At 41.7% G+C, this 22,991-nt stretch overlaps 1 protein-coding gene across 1 annotated transcript in view; it reads right to left on the reverse strand.

Moving 5' to 3' along the window:
* FOCAD (focadhesin) overlaps nucleotides 1-22,991 on the reverse strand; it is a 97,255-nt gene that overhangs the window by 24,003 nt on the left and 50,261 nt on the right. The window contains exons 20-26 of the mRNA XM_057432914.1: nucleotides 21,897-22,085; nucleotides 21,529-21,650; nucleotides 8,720-8,812; nucleotides 6,631-6,719; nucleotides 4,927-4,968; nucleotides 906-1,014; nucleotides 307-423 (exon numbers count right to left, since the gene is read on the reverse strand). Coding sequence (XP_057288897.1) covers nucleotides 307-423; nucleotides 906-1,014; nucleotides 4,927-4,968; nucleotides 6,631-6,719; nucleotides 8,720-8,812; nucleotides 21,529-21,650; nucleotides 21,897-22,085 — 761 coding nt within the window. The remainder of the gene's footprint in view (nucleotides 1-306; nucleotides 424-905; nucleotides 1,015-4,926; nucleotides 4,969-6,630; nucleotides 6,720-8,719; nucleotides 8,813-21,528; nucleotides 21,651-21,896; nucleotides 22,086-22,991) is intronic.

Here is a 22,991-nt window from a genome sequence, read left to right on the forward strand (position 1 = left end):
AAATATTCCAGGCTTTGACTGAGTTTTGTGTGGTTTTGTTTTTTTTTTTGTTTTGTTTGGTTTTTTTTTTTAATTTCCTTCATTCACATATCCTCACAGGTGGTTTTTACTATTCTGGTAATAAAGACAAAAACTCAAGGCAAACCCAAATATAAGCAGAAAACACAATTAAAGAAAAAGCAAGAAAGTTTTAATTCTGCTGCATTACAATTATTACAGGGCAAGCAGGACCAGAAAACTCCACACTATGAACACCAGGTATGAAATACAGATATGCTTTCCTGCCTTTAAGATCACAATACATACCTGGTAGAACCATGGAAAGACTTGACCTCTAGGGCGATAGTGGCTATTCACAATACTAAAGAGGGTCTCTGTGACCATAGAAATCCAATGTTTTGTGGGAAGAAAATCAGGTTCAGTCTGCAAAGATCAAACCCAAATATTCTTTAGAGTTTTTTCTTAAATTTGGTCCTACCTGAACAGAAGCTCAACAGCTGATGTTCCAGTTATGATCCATCAGGAATAAGATTATTTTGTCATTCTTATGTACAGCAAGTAGAACGATTTATTTGCCAGGGCTGATCCTTGAGACACTATTTTTCATCAGGTACTATTCAGTGCATCAAAAATGAGAAAGGAGGCTAGCTGGCTTTCAGTGTCCACTAGATCCCTATCTCATCTGCCAAAACCAAAAAATAAATGTGTTAGTCTGGCTTTTCATGTGCTTACACACTCTATCTCCTTTTGTGTAGATCATACAGCAGCTACCAGATGGCATTCACTGTGTAGGGTGAAATTTGAACTTCAAACTGCGAAGTACTTCACATCCACTTACCAGCACACCAAACATGCTTCCTTACATTCCACTAAGAGTAGAGAAACCTTTTCCTACATTGACTCACCTCAGGCATCCCTTCAATGTCTGAGGAAAGGCTGCTTTCATATTTGGCTACAGCAACTGCAAGTCCAGTTAAGGCAAAAATAGAGTTTCCTTTCACCACTGGGCTGTCTCTGGACAGAAAAAGGCAAACACGTTAAGAAGCATAACAGGTGCAGGCAACAAAATATGTATCTCAGTGCATGGAAATTATGCTACAGGTGGTAGAAGGGAAGGCCTCTGCACCTAGCAACTCTATTGGGCTGTCCTCTAGCTCAGCAAAAGTCTACTCCACTTCATCTTCAGGAAACAGAAATGGAGAAATGGGGGGAGAAGTGTTTCAGTCTTTTTTCATACTTGTCTTTTATATAAAGCCTAGCACACACAAAGTCGTATAAAAACAAAAGCTTGCTTCCACTGTAATGAGGATTGCCACCCTGCAGAGCAAGTAGCACTCACAGAAATGCACCATTTGGTCTTAAGTAGTACCATCTCTACATAGGACAACAAAAAAAAAAAGCTCTTCAAACAGAGAATGCTAGACAGGCAGGTGCTGCTTCACTGCAACAGCATCTGTTCAGGAGATTTAGCAAAGCAGCCATCACTGAAATCTCAGCTTCAAAAAAAAGTTATGAATTACTTTCTTACACTAGGAAAACATTAACATAAAAGGAAAACAACAGGTTTCAAGGAGTACTAAGTTATACCATGATGTAAACCTTTACTTTCAGAACTCAAGAAAAAATACATAAATCTGCCATCTAGGAATGAGAGAGTTTAACTTGTGTTCAGTCTCATGAAAAGATAGATGTCAGTATCACAGTTACTCACAGAAAAACATATTACAATATAATCCTGCTGGAACCTAGTTGTTTTACAATAGCAGCTGAACAACACAACTGTACTAGATCTCTTACAGTCTAAACCAGTGTACTACACTTTTTGCACCAGTCTTCCATTCCTAAAATCCTCCTCAATTGTTGCTGTAAAAATCTATTTATTTTTTTTTATTATTTTAAATTTAATTTTAAAAGTGAAAATTTAGGCAGTTGTTTCCAATCCAAACCCCACCTGATTTCTGGTTTTCTTTTTAAAACAGGACACACAGGTCTTAATCGACTGTCACTGAACTCTCCTGCTTTGAACACCAGAACTATTTCCTTTCAGATAAGAGATACCTACAAGTAATTACAACCAGGTGCTTAGTTAAGTTCTTTTAAATCTCCCCATATCTCATGCCTTAAATAATTACCCAATCTATGTAAACATTTGGTGTTGCTGGCCATTGACTTCAAACAGGTTATATTTCATGAATCCATTTGGAAGCCTGTAGTAACTGGTATTCCCCAGGGATCAATACTGGGTCGGGTCTTACTCAGCTTGTTTATCAATGACTTGGATGAAGGGATAGAACGTACCCCCAGCAAATGGTGATGATATGAACCTGGGGTGAATGGCTGGTACACCTGAAGTCTGTGCTGCCATTCAGCTGGACCTTGATAGGCTGGAGAATTGGGAGGAGAGAAACCTAATGAGCATCAACAAGGGCAAGTGTAGGGTACTGCACTTACAGGAAGAACCCCAAGTACCAGCACAGGCTGGGAGCTGACCCTACTTCTTTGTTTCTGTCTACTCTGCCGGAGGCAGTCCTGAAGAGGCCTGTACCCCTGAGACCTCAGATGAAGTCAGGTCAACGGAGCGGTTTGCCTTAGTCGATGAGGAATGGGTTAGAGACCAGTTGAGCAATCTGGACATCCATAAATCCATGGGTCCAGATGGGATGCACCCACGGGTGCTGAGGGAACTGGCGGAAGTCATTGCTAGACCACTCTCCATCATCTTTACCAAGTCTTGGGAAACAGGAGGGGTGCCTGAGGACTGGAGGAAAGCAAATGTCACTCCAGTCTTCAAAAAGGGCAAGAAGGAGGACCCGGGTAACTATAGACCGGTCAGCCTCACCTCCATCCCTGGGAAAGTGATGGAACACCTTATCCTTGGTGCTATCTTAAGGCATATCAAGGATAAGAGGGTTATGAGGGGCAGTCAACATGGCTTCACCAAGGGGGAATCATGCTTGACCAATCTCATAGCCTTTGATGAGGAAATAACACGGTGGATGGATGATGGCAGAGCGGTGGATGTGGTCTACCTTGACTTCAGCAAAGCATTTGACACAGTCTCCCACAGCATCCTCACAGCTAAATTGAGGAAGTGTGGTCTGGATGATCAGGTAGTGAGGTGGACTGCGAACTGGCTGAAGGAGAGAAGCCAGAGAGTGGTAGTCTGTGGGGCGGAGTCTAGTTGGAGGCCAGTAACTAGTGGAGTGCCTCAAGGGTCAGTACTGGGACCGGTATTATTTAATATATTCATCAATGATTTAGATGAGGGAATTGAGTGTACTATCAGCAAGTTTGCTGATGACACTAAGCTGGGAGGAGTGGCTGACACGCCAGAAGGCTGTGCTGCCATCCAGCGAGACATGGACAGGCTGGAGAGTTGGGCAGGGAATAACTTGATGAAATATAACAAGGGAAAGTGTAGAGTCCTGCATCTGGGCAGGAACAACCCCAGGTTCCAGGATAGGTTGGGGAACGACCTGTTAGAGAGCAGTGTAGGGGAGAGGGACCTGGGGGTCCTAGTGGACGACAGGATGACCATGAGCCAACACTGTGCCCTTGTGGCCAAGAAGGCCAATGGCATCCTGGGGTGTATTAGAAGGGGGGTGGTTAGTAGGTCGAGAGAGGTCCTCCTTCCCCTCTACTCTGCCCTGGTGAGACCCCATCTGGAATACTGTGTGCAGTTCTGGGCCCCTCAGGTCAAGAAGGGCAGGGACCTGCTGGAGAGAGTCCAGCGCAGGGCAACTAAGATGATTAAGGGAGTGGAGCATCTCCCTTATGAGGAAAGACTGAGGGAGCTGCGTCTCTGTAGTTTAGAGAAGAGGAGACTGAGGGGTGACCTTATTAGTGTATATAAATATATAAAGGGGGAGTGTCACGAGGATGGAGCCAGGCTCTACTCAGTGGCAAACAATGATAGGACAAGGGGTAACGGGTACAAACTGGAACACAAGAGGTTCCACTTAAACTTGAGAAGAAACTTCTTCTCAGTGAGGGTGACAGAACACTGGAACAGGCTGCCCAGGGAGGTTGTGGAGTCTCCTTCCCTGGAGACATTCAAAACTCGCCTGGATACATTCCTGTGTAACATTATCTAGGTGTTCCTACTCTGGCAGGGCGATTGGACTAGATGATCTTTTGAGGTCCTTTCCAATCTCTAGCATACTGTGACACTAGAGCAGTTCAGCTGAGAAGGACCTGGGAGTATTGGTGGATGACAAGCTGACTATGAGCCAGCAGTGTGCCCTTGTGGCCAGGAATGCTCATAGTATCCTGGGTATCAGGAGAACTGTGGCCAGCAGGTCCATGGAAGTGATCCTCCCTCTCTACTCAACCCTGGTAATGTCACATCTCAAGTGCTGTGTCCAACTCTGGGCTCCTCAGTACAAGAAAGACAAGGAACTACTGGAGAGAGTTCAGTGAAGGGCTACAAGAATGATCAGGGGTCCGGAGCACCTCTCTTACAAGGAGATCCTGCAGGAGCATGGCATGTTTAGTCTAGAGAAGAGAAGACTGAGAGGGCATCTCATTAATGCACATAAATATCCAAAGGGTGGGTGCTTGGCTGAACACAAGCCAGAAGTATACCCAGGCAGCCAAAGCAGCCAACGGCATTCTTGTTCATACCAGAAATAGTGTGACAAGCAGGACTAGGGAAGTGAAGCTACTTGAGGCTGCTAGTTAAAAAAAGACCTAGTAGTGCACATAGCTCTACCCAGGTATTACTCAAAACATTAAGCATCAGACTTTCTAATAGACACAATTTGTAGTAAAAATCTCATGGCACAGGTTGGGAAAGAGTTCCTTTCCTAAAAACCAGTCATGTGAAATAATGAAACTGGCATATAACCAATTGCAGAAAATATTATCTTACATCTTCTGCCACAAAACAGAACTCATTCTCATCTGTAACAAATTCATAATTCTTACTTGGAAGCACCTTTGATGATATCAGTCAACGTATCTCTGACCCTGCAACAGAAACAGAAAGAGTTTACACCATGTTCATTAAACTGTAGCATGAACTTAGCTGAATTCCCCTTATGCCTTACACATGTCCATTCTAGGTTAACAAATACCTCATTTTGCTATCAGAAGACTTCGCACAAATTAATCAGAAGCACTAAAATTGTAAAAGTGCTAATGTACCACCAAACATTTCTTCATTGTCATATATTCTACCAGTGTTTTATAAATGCCTCTTATTTGACTTCATACCACATTTTGTAAAATACAGGTTCATATAATAGCCATAAATATGTCCATTGACCTGTTAACATAAGATTCTAGATCACTGTGATATTTCTCACCTTAATAAAATGAAAATATTTTACCGTGATAAACATAACAATTTATCCGACACTTACTACACTCCTGGAAACTACTATAGGCAGTTATGCCATTTGTCAGTATAGTAACCTGAATCCATTTAAATGAAAGCCATAGGAGTAACTAAAATTTCTTACGCATTAGTGTAGCTGATTTATAATAGGCTACTTGTCTGCATCTGTTTAGTTTTGCATTCCTATCAAGACAGAAGCAGAGATGCAGTGAGTCTTCTATATTACAAAGTTCAGGTGAGAAAACATATCCTCTGTCACTATAACATACAGTATCAGCCTGGTCGTGACTTTTATCCAACATAAAAAGATACACTACAATCACAGGTCCACAGTATGTGATTATGCATGCCTTGTAAAATAGGGCTGTATGTTATAAGACTGAGTTATTCTCAGGCTGTAAAAGAAACCTACTCAGGCTTCCTTCATAAAACCACATTGTACTTGCAGAGAGTTTCAAACCCGTCTACACCAGAAACACATCAACTTAGCAAATATGAATGTAAAATTTCACAGTACTTGCACAATAAAGCGTTAACACTGAAGTTTATATCAAGCTGTCCACAAGCAGGTTAAACCCAACCAGTAACACAAATGCCTAAATGGTACTGAAGTTAAAGCCCTGAAGCACCAAGCAATTATAGGGCTACAGTAAAAGATATGAAAGCTAACACCGGGCTCTGTGTTAACAGAAGAGAAATCAAAGCAGTAAATTACAAGGAATTCTGTTCATTTTTTATGTATCTTACATTTACACTATTTAGGAAATGCAAACTAATCTTTCTATGAAACCCTTTAATCTAGATTTAGCTGGAATAAAACAGACACAGAATCACTGAATGGGTTGAAAGGTACCTTAAAGATCATCTAGTTCCAAGCCCCCTGCCATGGGCAGGGACACCATGGCTTTTTCAAGACATTTTCAGTGAGACAGCTCATTTAGTCTCTACGAGTAAATTCTGCTTGCTGCATTTGTTTTGTCTCCTTTAACATGAGACAAAACAAACAGAATTTTCTACTCCTTCCAGTTGCTTATCCGACAAAGTTTCAGACACTGTAGAGGGGAAGGTACCTGGGAACCCATGCACATGGAATCCTTGGAGACAGTTACCTAGTAGCTTCTTCCCAATCCCCCTGCACTTTGGCCATTGTATCTAGTGTCTGTTTTGTTTTGCTTTTCAATAGTGCTCATGCAGTCTTCAAACTTGCAAAATTAAAGGCTTTGAAGTCTTGCCCTTCTCTGCCCCTTCACTTGCCATTACGAGTGATGAGAACCAAATAAGCACTTCCTTACCAGAGCCAGGCTGTAAATTGTTTGTATTGCACCTCTTCAGGATTCTCTTTTCCATGTTTTAACTGCATCTCCAGCTCTGCGTGCCTGCCCTGCAGGATTACAGAGTAAGTCAGATCTTTCACAGCAAATCATCATAGTAACATTTCCTCAGAGAACACTTACGTAACAGATGTTGTCTTTCATCAGAGGGCTACTTTATAAGTGAACTTGACTGGTTTTCAGATGTAATATACAACGTATTAGGTAAAAAATTTGTAATTTTTTATTCTGAGTGAGGAAAACAAACTGCAGATGGCACAAACAGCCACACATACTGAGCCATCTCTCCTAGACCATGCAAAGATACAAGTTCCCTTGGAAGGGGTACAACGAGCAGGAAATAAGATTTAGAAGCTTGCTAGCTAACATGGGTTGTAACAGCAAAACATCACTTTTTTTGATTCACTACTTAAAGCAGAATTCCTCATCCTTTCCCTTTCTATTATCTAACCTCCCTGCGACCTCCTACAGCAGTTATTTCCATATTTTAAAGGCGAGTATATGGATTCTGGCCTCTTAAACAATTGTTCTCTAAACACATTAAGCAGCTTTGTTTTAATGTTCAGTATCCATCTCAATGCAAATTACATCTCAACTTGTTTAGGTTGTCAGTTACTGCTCCTTAGTAGATTATTAAGTCTTAACTGAAAAAAATATAGCCAGGTTCAGGTATTGAACACTTATAGTTTGGGTGTGCAAAGAAACCCTGAGAATACAATAGAGTCTATCCTGTAAATTCGTATGTCACACAAAAGGTTACAGAAAGTCTCAAAAACATGCTGAATGCACAAGCTGGTGGAAGTGCTTAAGCATGTGAGTAGACGAGGACTTTCAGGTGTTCAAAGGGAAAAAAATCCTCAAGCAAGTGTTTTGGTGCACTGGACTCTCTGAATGCCTGCCTCTAAAGTGTAGAAATGGTTACTAGCTGTTCAGAAATACTGAACTACATACTATCCAGACTACTCATACTGCTGTCTCTTCTGTCCATCCATCTCAGATGATACGTATTACAGAAGCAAAGGGAGTAAGTAAAGATACCAGGTCTCCAGTGAGGGACTTCAGAAACAATACACCCTATTGCCCAGGAAAATGGTACAAGATCCAACAGAGGCTTTCAGAAACAAATCTGGTAAATGCCAAGCTTTCTACATCTTGACTCAGAGTGGAAGTAAAATAAAAAAAGTAATTACATGCAAGCAACAATGGCCCCCTCTGTAGTTACAACCTAAAATTACAATTTAAGTAGCTGTTGCCTGCTTTGCAATGGGACGCTCACTTAGAATATGGTATTTTGCTGATGGCCAAGATAAAATTTGTTTTGAAAATGTGAGAGCAGATTATGTTTTGTTGCACAGCAAAAAGAGGAACAATCAAAGCTTCTAGAATTTGCTCTGCAACCCGAGATGCTCACACTGAAAATAGCTGATGTGGCCTGGAAATACAAACGACTTTCTAGTAGCACAAAGAGAGCCTTCCGCAAGTCAGCTGTCTGTTAAAAGTTTTTTTGATAATTTTCCTGTGGAAAAAACATTCTGCTCTAGATACCAGGTCAGGTAATCTAATGAAAGAGAGGATTTAAGATATTTCCTAACCCTTAGAGATAGGAAAAAAAAAATAAAATAAAAAGGTGAGTCCTTCATACTGTGACAGCATTATATGCCAATGAAGAGAAGTTCTGTTTAATGAATCATTCCTTGATAGCTTTTGTGCCCCTTGTGGTACTCTAATTACAAAATTCTCACTCAGAATAACAGGTTAGAGCTCTAGCTAAAATATCACATTCTAAAAATTCTAAGAATTGGAACATTCTGCAGCTTGACCCAGGAACCAAACAGCATGAACCTAAACTTAAGCAGAAGTTATACTTCTCCAAAGTATCCCAGCTTGTACCGATACTAACTTAAGACTCATCTTATTTCTTTTTCATAAATTTTACCATTAAACACCTCAAGCTTACTGTAACTTGTGAGGATGCTCTTCCTGGTAAAAATAAAACTCATACCACTTGAATGAATATTAGTGTGCACAATATTATGAACCTCAAAATTACCTGCAGGATTGCACTGTAGGTTCGACTCATAAATCCTAACCAGGACTGTGGCAGCAGTATGGAGCGGTGCCATTCGGAAGGTTGAATGTTAACCTGTGTGACACCAGAAAGGGTAGAATTGGTTACATTAAGGCTAACATAGCAGAATGTATGTTCTCCAAGCTGCGATTTGCAGGCATTCATTGTAACAACAATCCTGCAGGCTCAAACCTGTGAGATGTTACACATGGGTGTAGGAAACTAAAATGATAATGTACTTTTGTTATCCTTTCTGGTTAACACACTAAGTTAGTTTCAGCTTCGTTACCGATGGTTGCTTCAGGCAGGTCAGATAACTGATCCCAGAGAGAGTAGTGGAATTTTATGTGGCAATAAGCACCACACTTGGCAGTGCTGGCAGACACACAGAACAAAGATGATGGTGCCGCTTACATATGTCATAGTTTTTGTAAAGCTTAGGTGTTTCTAAAAGCTTTAAACAGACATAAAATAAACACAAGTAGATGATATCAAAATACAGGGGAGATTATTTAAATTAAGTTAGTGTTTGTGACTGGGGTATATATAATTATGTTCAAATACAGAGTTCAAACTTCCTTTAAGGAAATTGTTAAAAAAAGAAAGCAATGACAAGGTTTCCTTCTAGGAAGCACCAGCATAGAACTCACAAGAGGGAAACAAGACCACCTCAGTTATAATTTAAAGAAGTATGCAGCAGCTGTCCCTGCCTGCCTTCAAATCTTACACAGGTATGACAGCCTCAACTTCACAACAGAGGAGTAACTCAGTCAACTACACAATTTGATACAAGTGCACAGACTTCTCTCAGGAGCCCAAGGTTGGTGTCTTCAATAAGTATCATAGCAAACTAACTTTTTCATGCATGTTTAAAAACAAAAATGAAGTCAAGTGATCTCAGTGACAAGCCATTTCCTAGCCCTTGAAAGTTTAAGGAAGTAATTACAGCTCTAAGTGAAATAGAATGGGTCACAAATTCAAGGCCATTAAGGAAGTTTTTCCAGACAACAGAGACCTGCATAATAATGTCCATTTCTCCCCCCACTATTCACGTATTATCCCATTTATAAATCAAAATATATTAATTAAAAATTGCGTATCACAACTAATTAGAAGAGTCTCTATTTCCCTCTCTCCATGACTGTCCTAATTGCAGCAATATTTTATTATAGTAAGAGTACAGGTGTCCTAACTGCTATGTTTTCAGATCCAAACCCAACATAAGCTCTGTAGTTAAAATGATGGCTGTGCATTGTTATATATTCAAAGGTGGACATACAGAATTATTTTTCTTTCTACTGTCCAATTATTTCTGCCTCTGCCAACAAGATGAAGAAAATGTCACCATAGCCATTTAGACTCCACTGAAGTAAGTTACTTAATATCATCAGTTTCCAGGTAATCAGTATTTAATAAAGGAGAGGCAAAAATGTCAGGCTGAGGTGAGATGGGGTATCTCAGTATCCACTGCTTAAGCCTTCACATTTTATTTCTAAATTAAAGAACACGACAGACTCCGCAGGTAATGGAAAAACCCTGAGATCAGAAATTGTGCAAAGCCCACTCAGAGTAACTAATCTTGCCAGGCTTAATCCTGGCAGGTTTTTATTCCTCCTATTTTATTATGGAGACTAGTCACTGTTAAAATGTAAACTACTCCACGCCTCTATATACGCAAACCCCTCCTTTCCCCATCTTGCTCTACTGGCCTCTCTGTATATACTGGTCAACCAAGATAAACAACTGAACTCTCCTTGTCTGCTAAGTACCTTCCTAAGGCTTCCTGGTTCATCTTCTCTATTTTATGCCCCTCGTAATGTACATAAAGCAGACAATACTCTTTCTCAACATGGATTTTATAACAAAAAGTATAGGACCATGCTAAAACTTCATGCCCACTGTTAGTGGTAAACCTAAAATGATTTTGCATAAGTACTAATACATCTATGCAAATAAATAAAATCTAAAAGTCAATCTATCAAAATAATTACCTTTTTAACCAAAATCTTATTCACACACCCCTCTCATTTCTGCTCATCAGCACAGAATCACAGAAAGGTTAAGGCTGGAAAGGACCTTAAGATCACCTAGTTCCAACCACCCTGCCATTGCCAGGGATACCTTACACTAAACCAGGTTGCTCAAAGCCCCATCCAAGCTGGCATTGAACACTGTCCGGCCTGGAGCATTCATAACTTCTTTGGGCAGCCTGTTCCAGTGCCTCAGCATTCCAACAGTACAGAATTTCTTCCTTGTATCTAACCTGGAGCTCCCCTGTTTAAATTTGAATTCATTATCCCTTGTTGATAAGCAGTCAAGGCCCTAGTCAGAATTGTGTACCTCAGGTTCCAGAGGCATCTGCAGCACATCCAGCCTTTCCCTTTGTCTCTGCTCTGGAACTATTTCAGATTTGTCTCATGGTGATCTATGAAGCTCACCCCATAATCCATAATTGTGCATTAGAACAAAAACAGGCCTTCAAAACACTTCAGATGCTCTGGCAGGAAATACAAAGCTTTGGGTGTATTGTCACATTTAAAGCAAATTAGACCATGTTGTCTAATTAGGAATGTATTATTCACAACTCACACATCTTACCTAAAGTTCGCAGATATAGTTGATGACCAGCAGAACTGCTGAGCAACTTTTGATTATTTGACCTTCTTCATGACAGTAAACATTTACAAAAAGTGGAATGAGAGGAAGACAAGAGGGAATATAACATCTTCACATGACAAAGAACACTCAACTAGATTTCACCTATGACTGAAAATGATTGGGTATAGTGCTGAAGATTATCACATAGCCAGTGCTGATACCTGCTATTTCAGTACAGGAAAGCAGCATTCTTTACTCCTCCTCTATCACTGGACACACAATGACAACAACTACATTAAGCATTCATTAACTAATACTAGCAAGCACAGACAAAGCTGACAGTAAGTGAAGTTCAGATTCCTTTGAGCATGCAGTTTATGTGTAAGAAGATACTGGGCAAGTGGGAGGCAGAGGGAAGGAAGGTTAAGTGACTTCTGAACCAATGAGTGGTAGTGAAAGACTGCCACACTAGTCCTGTGATGTTCTCAGGAGGCAGCACAGCCAGGCCAGGCTGCTGAGTAGTTTTCAAGGACGAGCTGCAGCCTGATACCTGAGGCAGTAAGAAACTGCATGAGCTAGGACCTAGTAATATGAACCTGTTGATCAAAGCTTAAGAGCATGTCTCCCTGAAAAGACACACAAGCATAGACTGAGTTGGCCAAACTGCAAGACAGGGAATGCTGGCAAACCACGGGAGATCCTGCTCCTGTACTTCAACACTTCTGAATACACATGGCACAAATTTTGCACGCTCCTGCAAGACTGAAAAATAATATCAAATGAAATCAGAAGGTTGTTTCCCCTCTCCAATGCACTCCAACTAAAAATCAAACACCTTGGCAAGGTCTTGATGAGCTCACTTTCAGCACTGGTACCACTGTGTTTGCCAGTGATCTTTGTGTATTGCTCACTTGTTTTGCACTGATGCAAGCACATGAGGGCACATGAAACAAATTTAGGGAACTGTGAAATTAAGCCTGTTTCTATCTATTCTATTCTATTAGATATCTAATAGAGAGAATACTGCCTACAGAATTTAGAAATGATGATACCATTAATATTTACGGCCAATCTTAAAACCTGTTGTAGATCAGGGAGACAGGGAATCTCAGTAACTTCTTTTACTAACTACAACAGGTTTCCACCTCAGTAGCCCTGCCAACTCACTTGATTCCTAATTTCAGTCATCTCTAACAAATGTGTGGGTGTGAAAACATGTTTTAAACAATACCCATATGTCATTTAAATTTTTAGGCACATATTTAAAATGTCCTTCTCATATCTGTAGCATATAAACTGCAGCCTCAGTTCATAAATGAGGCTAGCATTACATATTCACATCCGTGAAAGAGTGAAGCAGCATCTCTTTTAATTTCAAATTTTGCTTAGAGGCTCTTTTTTAACGTATTTGTGTGCCTATACTTTTAAGTCCTTTCCCAGCATTCCTTTGTGAGAAAAAAAATGGTCCGAGTTTCTCCAAGGCACATTAGACTGAGGAGAAGGAAAGCAAAACCCTACAGATTACAAACTTAATTCCTGAATACCGTTTCATTACTGGAGGAGATATATTCAGTAAATTCAGGAGTGAAAACCAGCATAAAGCAGTTCATAATCTGAACTACATCCACAGAAATACCTTGGCACAGACAAATACACTACAGTGAATTCTGCTCCAGGAAATCCAATTATCACCTTAAGGTACTTCACATATAAGGTTTAAATAAGGCCATAAATCTCTTGATCATATCAAAATGAGATCAGGTAGGAAATGTACAGAAGGAGTTTCCCACTTCAGTGCTCAAAGATGCAAGTCATCGCGGTATATCTAATGAATGTGCTTCAAAATAGAAGCAAGGAATGCTCTGTGAGCATGCAGAGCGCCTAACATAATCATTGTTTGTAGAACAGTATTTAATAGTGTACAACTCATCGCTGGCACCCAACTTTGCAATTGTGTCTGTAAATATTACTAATTATTAGGGCAAAATAACTGTGCTATTTTCAACACAAAGAAAGCACTGGAATATTGAGAAACATGTGAAAGCAAGACCATCCTTCATTCTAAAAGCACTGCATTGGTTTCAACTGTCAAAAGAAGGCTGCTGTTTTTTCATATAGCATGAACCATTCCCTTTACCTCCATTACAGAAAGAAAAGATGGGTAGCTAGCTGAAAGCCTAGTAACTCAAAACATACATTTACAGAACCATCAAAACATATGGTGCATGACGTGAACATATGTGACTACTAATCCTAATTAATTTTCACAACACAGATAAGTGAAGCTGGTGAGAGATTATTCCTGTAAGCTCCTAGATTTACTCCCAAAACTGAACCAGACACAGGTAACTATTAGCTAACCTAGCCCAGGTGACTGTGATAACCTCACAGGGCTTCTTGTATAGTTGATCCAGGCAGCTGTAGAGAAAAAACAAAGAAAACCCATGCTCTGTGTGATTTCTGACCACTGTGACTACAGTAGCTTACATGTCCTCTCAAAGAGAGGTTAACAAGCTCTGTTTAATAATCAGTTGAAGAGCACATCCCCATTTCTGGGAAAGATGGTCCTCCTCTTTCAAGCCACCAGTAAAGAGCAATACAACATTTTAAATGCATTACTGTTTACTGAACATACGTTTTGCCTCCTGTGAGATACCAGTCCAAATGACATCAAAATCGCCTTCTGCACCATCTCGATCTGATTTTGCTGACAGGTATTACAGGTGTATGCACTCCCTCATCTAGAGTAGCACCCAGGAGATAGAATATTTCTGGCCCATTAAGGTTTAATAGTAAATTGAACTGTTGGAACAAGACCAGAGAAGGGCCACGAGAATGATCAGGGGACTGGAGCACCTCCTGTATGAAGACAGGCTGAGGAAATTGGGGCTGTTCAGCCTGGAGAAGAGAAGGCTGTGTGGAGACCTCATAGCAGCCTTCCAGTATCTGAAGGGGGACTATAGGGATGCTGGAGAGGGACTCTTCATTAGAGACTGTAGTGATAGGACAAGGGGTAACGGGTTAAAACTTAAACAGGGGAAGTTTAGGTTGGATATAAGGAGGAAATTCTTTCCTGTTTGGGCGGTGAGGCACTGGAATAGGTTGCCCAGGGAGGCTGTGAATGCTCCAACCCTGGCAGTGTTCAAGGCCAGGCTGGCCGAGGCCTTGGGTGACATGATTTAGTGTGAGGTGTCTCTGCCCATGGCAAGGGGGTTGGAACTAGATGATCTTAAGATCCTTTCCAACCCTAACGATCCTATGATTCTATGATTCTAAATTACCTTTTCATTATCGCTGTCACTCTCAGATTTGAATGGCAGCTAAACCCACGTAGTTGTTATTTGTATGCTTTATAGACTTTTAAACATTCATCCTCTGCATACAGACCTCACACAACTAGTTATTTTATTTTTTGGCAGCAGAATCTCAGACATTACTCTTCTACACATAAAGAATCTTACAAAAATGAAACTGGTTGCCTCAAGCCCCTCGCCATGCCCCAGTTTTCACAAAACTGAGTGTAATAATGGCAACTAAGCATACAGATACACAACCAGTAGTTTTAGATTCTACAGATATGAGCATAGAGCAAAGCACTGAAGAGACAAAAGCCTTATTATCCCAGTACATCAATTATACTGAAGACTGCTAATCACTAAGGAAATGTCAACTACTGGGGATTTTTAGAAATAAAGTGAATGGATGCTTGTTAGCTCCTGGTTAACTGTAATTTCTTGGTCTTTACATCCACCTCACGATTTTCTCTAAGCTTTATGCTGACAGCAATACTTCAAAGACCACTTTAAGCTTTTTTAACAAATGCTTCTCACTTTACTTAAGAAGTCACTATAAGAGTTAACATCCCCTTCCCCACTCCCTGCAAATAAAAAGGGCTCAAAGCTGTAGCAAACAAATATCATTTTGGTAATTTAAACCCCCTAATAAACCCTCGCTTAATGTGCTGTGTTGAACTCTGCAGCAGTGACTTCACGAAACCACACCAATTCCTACAGCCACTGTACAGGCAAAAGGTGAGCCTAGGTCCTACTAACTCAATTTTCTTAGACCAATACTGCTATTTGATAGCTTTATAGCTTAAGCTCCCTTTTTACTGTTAAACTCTGCTCCTCAGAAGAACATTGAGGGCTAAATAAACACTAAGGAACAAAGTTCAGTCAGATGAGCCCATGGACACCCTTCTCTTCCCATCAAAGGCACTAATACCTTTTTGTGACAACCCTAACTCCAACTATCTTTCTGTACAAGGAAAAAAAAAATGCAGAAACAAAACTTGTCTGTTAAAGCAGTGTAAGCTCAGAGCAGAAATACTCATCTATTTCAATCAAAACTTTACAATCGTGAATTTTCACTAAAAGGGTACAGTTAGGATTGTCTGAAGATGTTTCATGCTTAGGTTTATATTTCAAACATACTTGGATTTCTTTTTTAGTTTCAATCACCTTGACCCAGTTAACTTTGCAAAAGACTGAGATACTTCATAAAATATTTCTGTCTCCAGTCATTGGTATATATCACTAACTCCACTCAGTTCACCACACGGATGCTATGCAAGTCCGTGCACCATTCATAACTTCCTACTCTAAATCTGCTTCCATGACACATTTTGCAGTACCCTTGTGGACTTCCCCTGTGCTCTCCATTGGAAAATGTTAGATAACATCCACTAATTTACTTGCACATTTCTGTGAGGATGAGGGGTATTATCTCCAGTTTCTGCTTTTATCCTTTGCAGTTAGATGTAAAAATGGAAAATACCTGTTAAACTTGTGTAAGTGATTAGACACCTTGAGATCTGTGTTTAAGGGTGGTTTTAGGGTTTTTATTTTTACTATTTGAGAGAAGAACTTGAGATCTGAATTACTTCAGAACCCTGCTGACACTGGCTTCATAACAGAGTACCAGGGAACGATTTCTATACCCCAGTACAACTGGTGTAGAATAGCTTTCATCCTTGTACCCCTGGGACTAATTTCTACTGGGATCCATGTGGTGTCTCTATGGCCACAAGACATGATTATTATTTTGTGGCTTTTCAGTTCAGAAGGACCAAAATGACAAGATGCTGTATGATAGGTAAAAAATTTATATGTACCCTAATACGTGGAAGTGTTTGAGAGATGGTTCAGGGCTGGAAGACTGAACTAGGCAGAAGCTGCCAATTTCAAAATACATACAACACATTGCTTGACTGGAAACTTCAGGCAAACTATGCAGCAGACAGGTTTGCTAGAAAGGGAACTAGTTCATTTGCTCTAAAGAGAGTGAGGGAACGAACCACTGTAAGTGCAGTGTGAAAAAGCAGGAAGCAGAAATTGAGAGCAAAGCTAGCAGAGCACTATGCAGATGCACCACAAGATCAGAACGCAGCAGCCCTCATGCATTTTCTACTGCATGTCCACCTGTGTTCTGTGCCAGACTTTCAGTTTGTAAACAGGAAACTCTCCAAACCCTGTGCATGCAACCTTCCCACTCAAACCCTGTGCTCACTTATTTCATGACACAAAGTGTTTGGTGTCAGTGATTTTACTAGCATCATAAAGGAATTTTGCAGCTGCTAGCCTCCAGGTCTGCTGGGTGTCAGTCACCAAAATCAGGACCCAACTATGTTCCCACCTGCAAACCATATTTTATTCATTCTAGCTCTTCCAGCTTCTGCAACAAGTACAGTAAGAGTACTAGATAAACAGTTCCTTTTATTTTACACAGTTCTGGTTCACTATCAACACAGGGTCCATCCTATGCTCTGAAGGCTCCTCTGTACAAAACAGCATACAATAAAATTATCTTGAATAGCACCAAACTGCCTGTAAACAGGACAGAAAAAGGAGTAATGGGACCGTTTAAGCTTTTCTATCCTTGGAAAGTATAACAGAAATTAGTATTGCTATGGGGTGGGGGAAAAAAAAGAAAGCTTTTAAAATGTCCAGATATTCAGACACATACATTTTTATTTCTGGACATTCTGGCTAAGACGGAATCTAAATTTTGCAGGAGATTTTTTTTATCACCATTTAAGCTCTCGCTTGTATCAGACTAATACAATTTATACATTTTTTTGTGTCCTGTGAGCAGAAAATTCACCATCAGACTGCAATCAACCTCTGCAGCAATACAAAATGACTGTATTAATAGAATTATTTTATGAACTTTTAAGGAAATGAATACACTTACACTCTTCTAAGTAACTGCTCTCATTGGCAGTTCCAAAATTAGTAAAGGACCACTTATTTCCCTGGACCCAGTGTAACTACTTAGTTGCTTTCCTGCTCTCCAAAATTTTCAGATATCAACTTTCATATCAACCATAAATACCATAATTCTAAACTCTCTGAAAGATTTTGTTACAAGCACTTCATTTTCTGTAATGATTAAGTTTTGCTGTAGTTTAGCCGAAACTACACCAAAGGTAACTGCATGGTTTCTGTGATGTAAGCCTAGTAGGTCAGGGAGTTGAAACATTTAAAAGACAAAATAAAATAGCAAGTCTTAGCAAGGTGAAAATGTCATTTCCCCACAGAATCCCATCGTTGTTCAGACCTGTTATTCACCTACAGCTGGTTACATACAATAGGCATATGGCAGGTACAGTAGGTCTCAAGGTGGATAAAGGCAAGGTCACAGTATCACAGTATGCTAGAGATCGGAAAGGACCTCAAAAGATCATCTAGTCCAATCGCCCTGCCAGAGTAGGAACACCTAGATAATGTTACACAGGAATGTATCCAGGCGAGTTTTGAATGTCTCCAGGGAAGGAGACTCCACAACCTCCCTGGGCAGCCTGTTCCAGTGTTCTGTCACCCTCACTGAGAAGAAGTTTCTTCTCAAGTTTAAGTGGAACCTCTTGTGTTCCAGTTTGTACCCGTTACCCCTTGTCCTATCATTGTTTGCCACTGAGTAGAGCCTGGCTCCATCCTCGTGACACTCCCCCTTTATATATTTATATACACTAATAAGGTCACCCCTCAGTCTCCTCTAAACTATAGAGACCCAGCTCCCTCAGTCTTTCCTCATAAGGGAGATGCTCCATTCCCTTAATCATCTTAGTTGCCCTGCGCTGGACTCTCTCCAGCAGGTCCCTGCCCTTCTTGACCTGAGGGGCCCAGAACTGCACACAGTATTCCAGATGGGGTCTCACCAGGGCAGAGTAGAGGGGAAGGAGGACCTCTCTCGACCTACTAACCACCCCCTTCTAATACACCCCAGGATGCCATTGGCCTTCTTGGCCACAAGGGCACAGTGTTGGCTCATGGTCATCCTGTCGTCCACTAGGACCCCCAGGTCCCTCTCCCCTACACTGCTCTCTAACAGGTCGTTCCCCAACCTATCCTGGAACCTGGGGTTGTTCCTGCCCAGATGCAGGACTCTACACTTTCCCTTGTTATATTTCATCAAGTTATTCCCTGCCCAACTCTCCAGCCTGTCCATGTCTCGCTGGATGGCAGCACAGCCTTCTGGCGTGTCAGCCACTCCTCCCAGCTTAGTGTCATCAGCAAACTTGCTGATAGTACACTCAATTCCCTCATCTAAATCATTGATGAATATATTAAATAATACCGGTCCCAGTACTGACCCTTGAGGCACTCCACTAGTTACAGGGCTCCAACTAGTCTCAGCCCCATAGACTACAACTCTCTGGCTTCTCTCCTTCAGCCAGTTCACAGTCCACCTCACTACCTGATCATCCAGACCACACTTCCTCAATTTAGCTGTGAGGATGCTGTGGGAGACTGTGTCAAATGCTTTGCTGAAGTCAAGGTAGACCACATCCACCACTCTGCCATCATCCATCCACCGTGTTATTTCCTCATCAAAGGCTAAGAGATTGGTCAAGCATGATTCCCCCTTGGTGAAGCCATGTTGACTGCCCCTCATAACCCTCTTATCCTTGATATGCCTTAAGATAGCACCAAGGATAAGGTGTTCCATCACTTTCAGAGGGATGGAGGTGAGGCTGACCGGTCTATAGTTACCCGGGTCCTCCTTCTTGCCCTTTTTGAAGACCGGAGTGACATTTGCTTTCCTCCAGTCCTCAGGCACCCCTCCTGTTTCCCAAGACTTGGTAAAGATGATGGAGAGTGGTCTAGCAATGACTTCCGCCAGTTCCCTCAGCACCCGTGGGTGCATCCCATCTGGACCCATGGATTTATGGATGTCCAGATTGCTCAACTGGTCTCTAACCCATTCCTCATCGACTAAGGCAAACCGCTCCGTCGACCTGACTTCATCTGAGGTCTCAGGGGTACAGGCCTCTTCAGGACTGCCCGCAGCAGAGTAGACAGAGACAAAGAAGGCATTCAGTAACTCTGCCATCTCTGCATCTTCTGTCACCAGGGCACCCATCCCCTTCATCGGTGGGCCTACATTGCCTCTGGTGTTAGTTTTATCTGCCATGTATTTGAAAAAGCTCTTTTTGCTGTCCTTGACCCTTCTCGCCAGGTTTAATTCTAAGGATGCCTTAGTCCTCCTAGCTGCCTTCCTACATCCTCTAGCAGCAGCCTTATATTCCTCCCAAGTGGCCAGCCCCTCCTTCCATGACCTGTAAGCTCTCCTCTTCCACTTGAGCATACCCAGCAATTCCCTATTTAGCCACGCAGGTCTCCTGACCCTCTTCCTTGACTTCCTACGTGTCGGGATGCTCCGATCTTGAGCTCGGAAAAAGCAATCCTTGACTGCCAACCAACTATCTTGGGCCCCTTTACCTTCAAGCAGCCTTGCCCATGGGATTTCCCCTAGCAATTGCTTCAAAAGACCAAAGTTTGCCCTGCTAAAGTCCAGGGTTGCAATTCTACTTGCTATTCTACTGGTCCTACCACACAAGATCCTGAATTCCACCATCTCGTGGTGGCTGCAACTAAGGCAGCCCTCAACCCTTACTGCTTCGACCAGACCCTCCTTGTTAGTGAGGATGAGATCCAGCAGCGCTCCTCTCCTGGTCGGCTCATCCACCATTTGCAGGATGAAGTTATCATCCATACACTGGAGGAACCTCCTGGACTGTGGTTGGGTTGCCAAGTGGTCCTTCCAGCAAACATCAGGGAAGTTAAAATCCCCCACGACGACCACGGCCTGTGACTGTGACGCCGCTCTCAGCTGCCTGTAGAAGGCCTCGTCAACTTCCTCACCCTGATCTGGTGGTCTGTAACAGACACCCACAACAGTATCGCCCCTGCCAGCCTGCCCCCTAATTCTCACCCACAGACTCTCAACTCGCTCGTCATCTGTCCCTGGACAGAACTCGGTGCATTGTAGTTGCTCCCGCACATAAAGAGCAACCCCACCACCCCGCCTGGCTGGTCTGTCTTTCCTGAAAAGGACATAGCCCTCCATGACTATATTCCAATCATGTGAGCTGTCCCACCACGTCTCTGTAACTGCCACCAGATCATAATCTCCTGACTTAACACAGGTTTCCAACTCCTCCTGCTCATTTCCCATGCTGCGCGCATTGGTGTACAGACATTTCAGGGAGCGAGCTGAGCACACCGATTTCACCCTAGGATTATAGGAGGCCTCCCAGTCTTCATCAATTCTGGAGTGCTGCCCCACTGGGGCAAGCCCAGCTACAACCCCATCCCCCTTCGAATCTAGTTTAAAGCTCTCCAAATGAGCCCTGCTAATTCGTGCCCCAGCATCCTTTTGCCTCTGTGAGACAAACCTTTCTCACTTGTCCTTGTCCAGACTGGTGCCCTATAAAACCAGCTGTTATCAAAGAATCCAAAGCCCTGCCTGTAGCACCAGTCTCGAAGCCAATCATTTATGGACTGAATCTTCCCATTCTGTCCCACATCATCAGTGGAAGATGGAAGGAGTGAGGAGAAGATCACCTGAGCCCCAGACTCTTTCACCATCCGCCCCAAGGTGCTGTAGTCTTTCTTCATCCCCCTCAGACTGCGGGAAGCAGCTTCCCCCTCAAGGTCAACTTGTGTTTGTTTACTGATTTTCAGAAGAAGTACTTCATCAGTGAATAATACTTAAATAAGTATTACTTAAATACCTAAAAAGTATTTTCATGTTAAGTTAGATGGTCCTCACAGCAACTTTAGTTAATTATCATATATTCATACATGCCATTGCTAGCTGATGCTAATACCTAATTAGCATAAACAAGTGAGGTAGTAAGACAAGGAAGGAAGCATAATACTTCTGAAAAGGAAAGAAAACCAGCAACTTACCTCATGAAGGAGGGCTACCAACATTTGCTGGAAATTACGGCCCCTGCTGGCCAAAAATCGATTAATAGGCTTCCCATCTTTGCCCATATGGACTGGAAGGTCATAACAAGACAACATACCAGCTTAAGGAGGGAGAGAAGGGGAAAAGAAGGGTCAATACCAATACTCATGGTAATAGTTCATAAGTCTTGCATAAGTCAGGGGAGAACCCAAAGCAAAGTTAACAAAGCCCTCAATTTAAAAAGCCTGTGTAAGCATAGGCAAGTGGCATAAGACATTGTTTCTTGAACTGATTAACTCTCAGATGCACAGAAATACTTGGGTCAGAGCATGCATATTTGTCTAACTTCAACAAACTAACAGCTTACCTGCAAGGCCTGGCGTCATGCCTGGTTGTTTGTTCCTCTCATACATTTTCAGCAAGAAGTTCGGAACACCTGCCATGGCTTTCCCCTGGTCTGACCGTGTGATCCCTCCTCTCAAGGCAGAATGATAGATACCACGGGGCATGTTGGTCATCTCCTGTTTCACAAGTGATGTAGCAAACTCTTCAAATGCTGGATGAATTGCAACAACAAAAAAAAAAAAACAAAAAAAACAACCAAAAAAGAAAAAAAGAAAGGGAGTGTCACAAACCATGATGACGAGGACCCAAATCAAACCCTGGAAAACCCAAAATGATACCACTGCTTCATGGGAGATAAGCTTAGATAGGCTAGTCATGTCAAGTACCAGAACTCTTAGCAAGTCTCTCTGACACCACTGCAACACCAAAATGCAACATCAAGAGGCTCTGAGTAAGTCAGATACTAAGGCAGGGAAGAAACATGGTCTTAACTATATCATGAGATATTGATTGCCTTCTGACTGCCATATAAAACTGGCACAAGCTGACAGAATGACAATGAGAAATAAAACTGATATTTACCAACACAGTGAAAAACACTGTCTCTAAAACCAGGTTGTTCTAAAACACATTTAGAAGAAGCACAATGCAAAGAAGGTAGATGGAGAGGGAGTTTATATATGCAAACAGCAGATACAGACAGAAGGAAGTATTACCTTGACTTCTGTTACCATAGCTGTACAAATTGTTACAGTTCTCTGCTCTCAAGCTATGCATTTTATAGTCTAATCAGGTTTAACATTACACAGAATTAATATTAATTTACTATTCACTTGTGAAGTTAAGCAACTTCTACAGGCACACATTAGAAAAAAAACATGTTCTGTACATGTTCTGTGTGTACAATATATGCACATATATAACTGCAAGATATTTGTTACCACATCACAAAGAGCCAGCATTGCACCAGCACCCTGAAAACCTTGCATGTTTAAAAATCTCTTAGTGCTTTTGTTACATAACTAAGTTTTAAGAGGATTTATAACAACTGCTTCACAGTAAGCTTGAAACTTTGGCATACAAGCTCCCAAATTACATGCAGTCCTACTTTGACTAG

This window comes from Pezoporus wallicus, unplaced genomic scaffold (genome assembly GCF_028554395.1).
Source record: "Pezoporus wallicus isolate ANWC-B61680 ecotype Strahan unplaced genomic scaffold, APGP_CSIRO_Pwel_v1 contig_2910, whole genome shotgun sequence".
NCBI lineage: Eukaryota > Metazoa > Chordata > Aves > Psittaciformes > Psittacidae > Pezoporus > Pezoporus wallicus.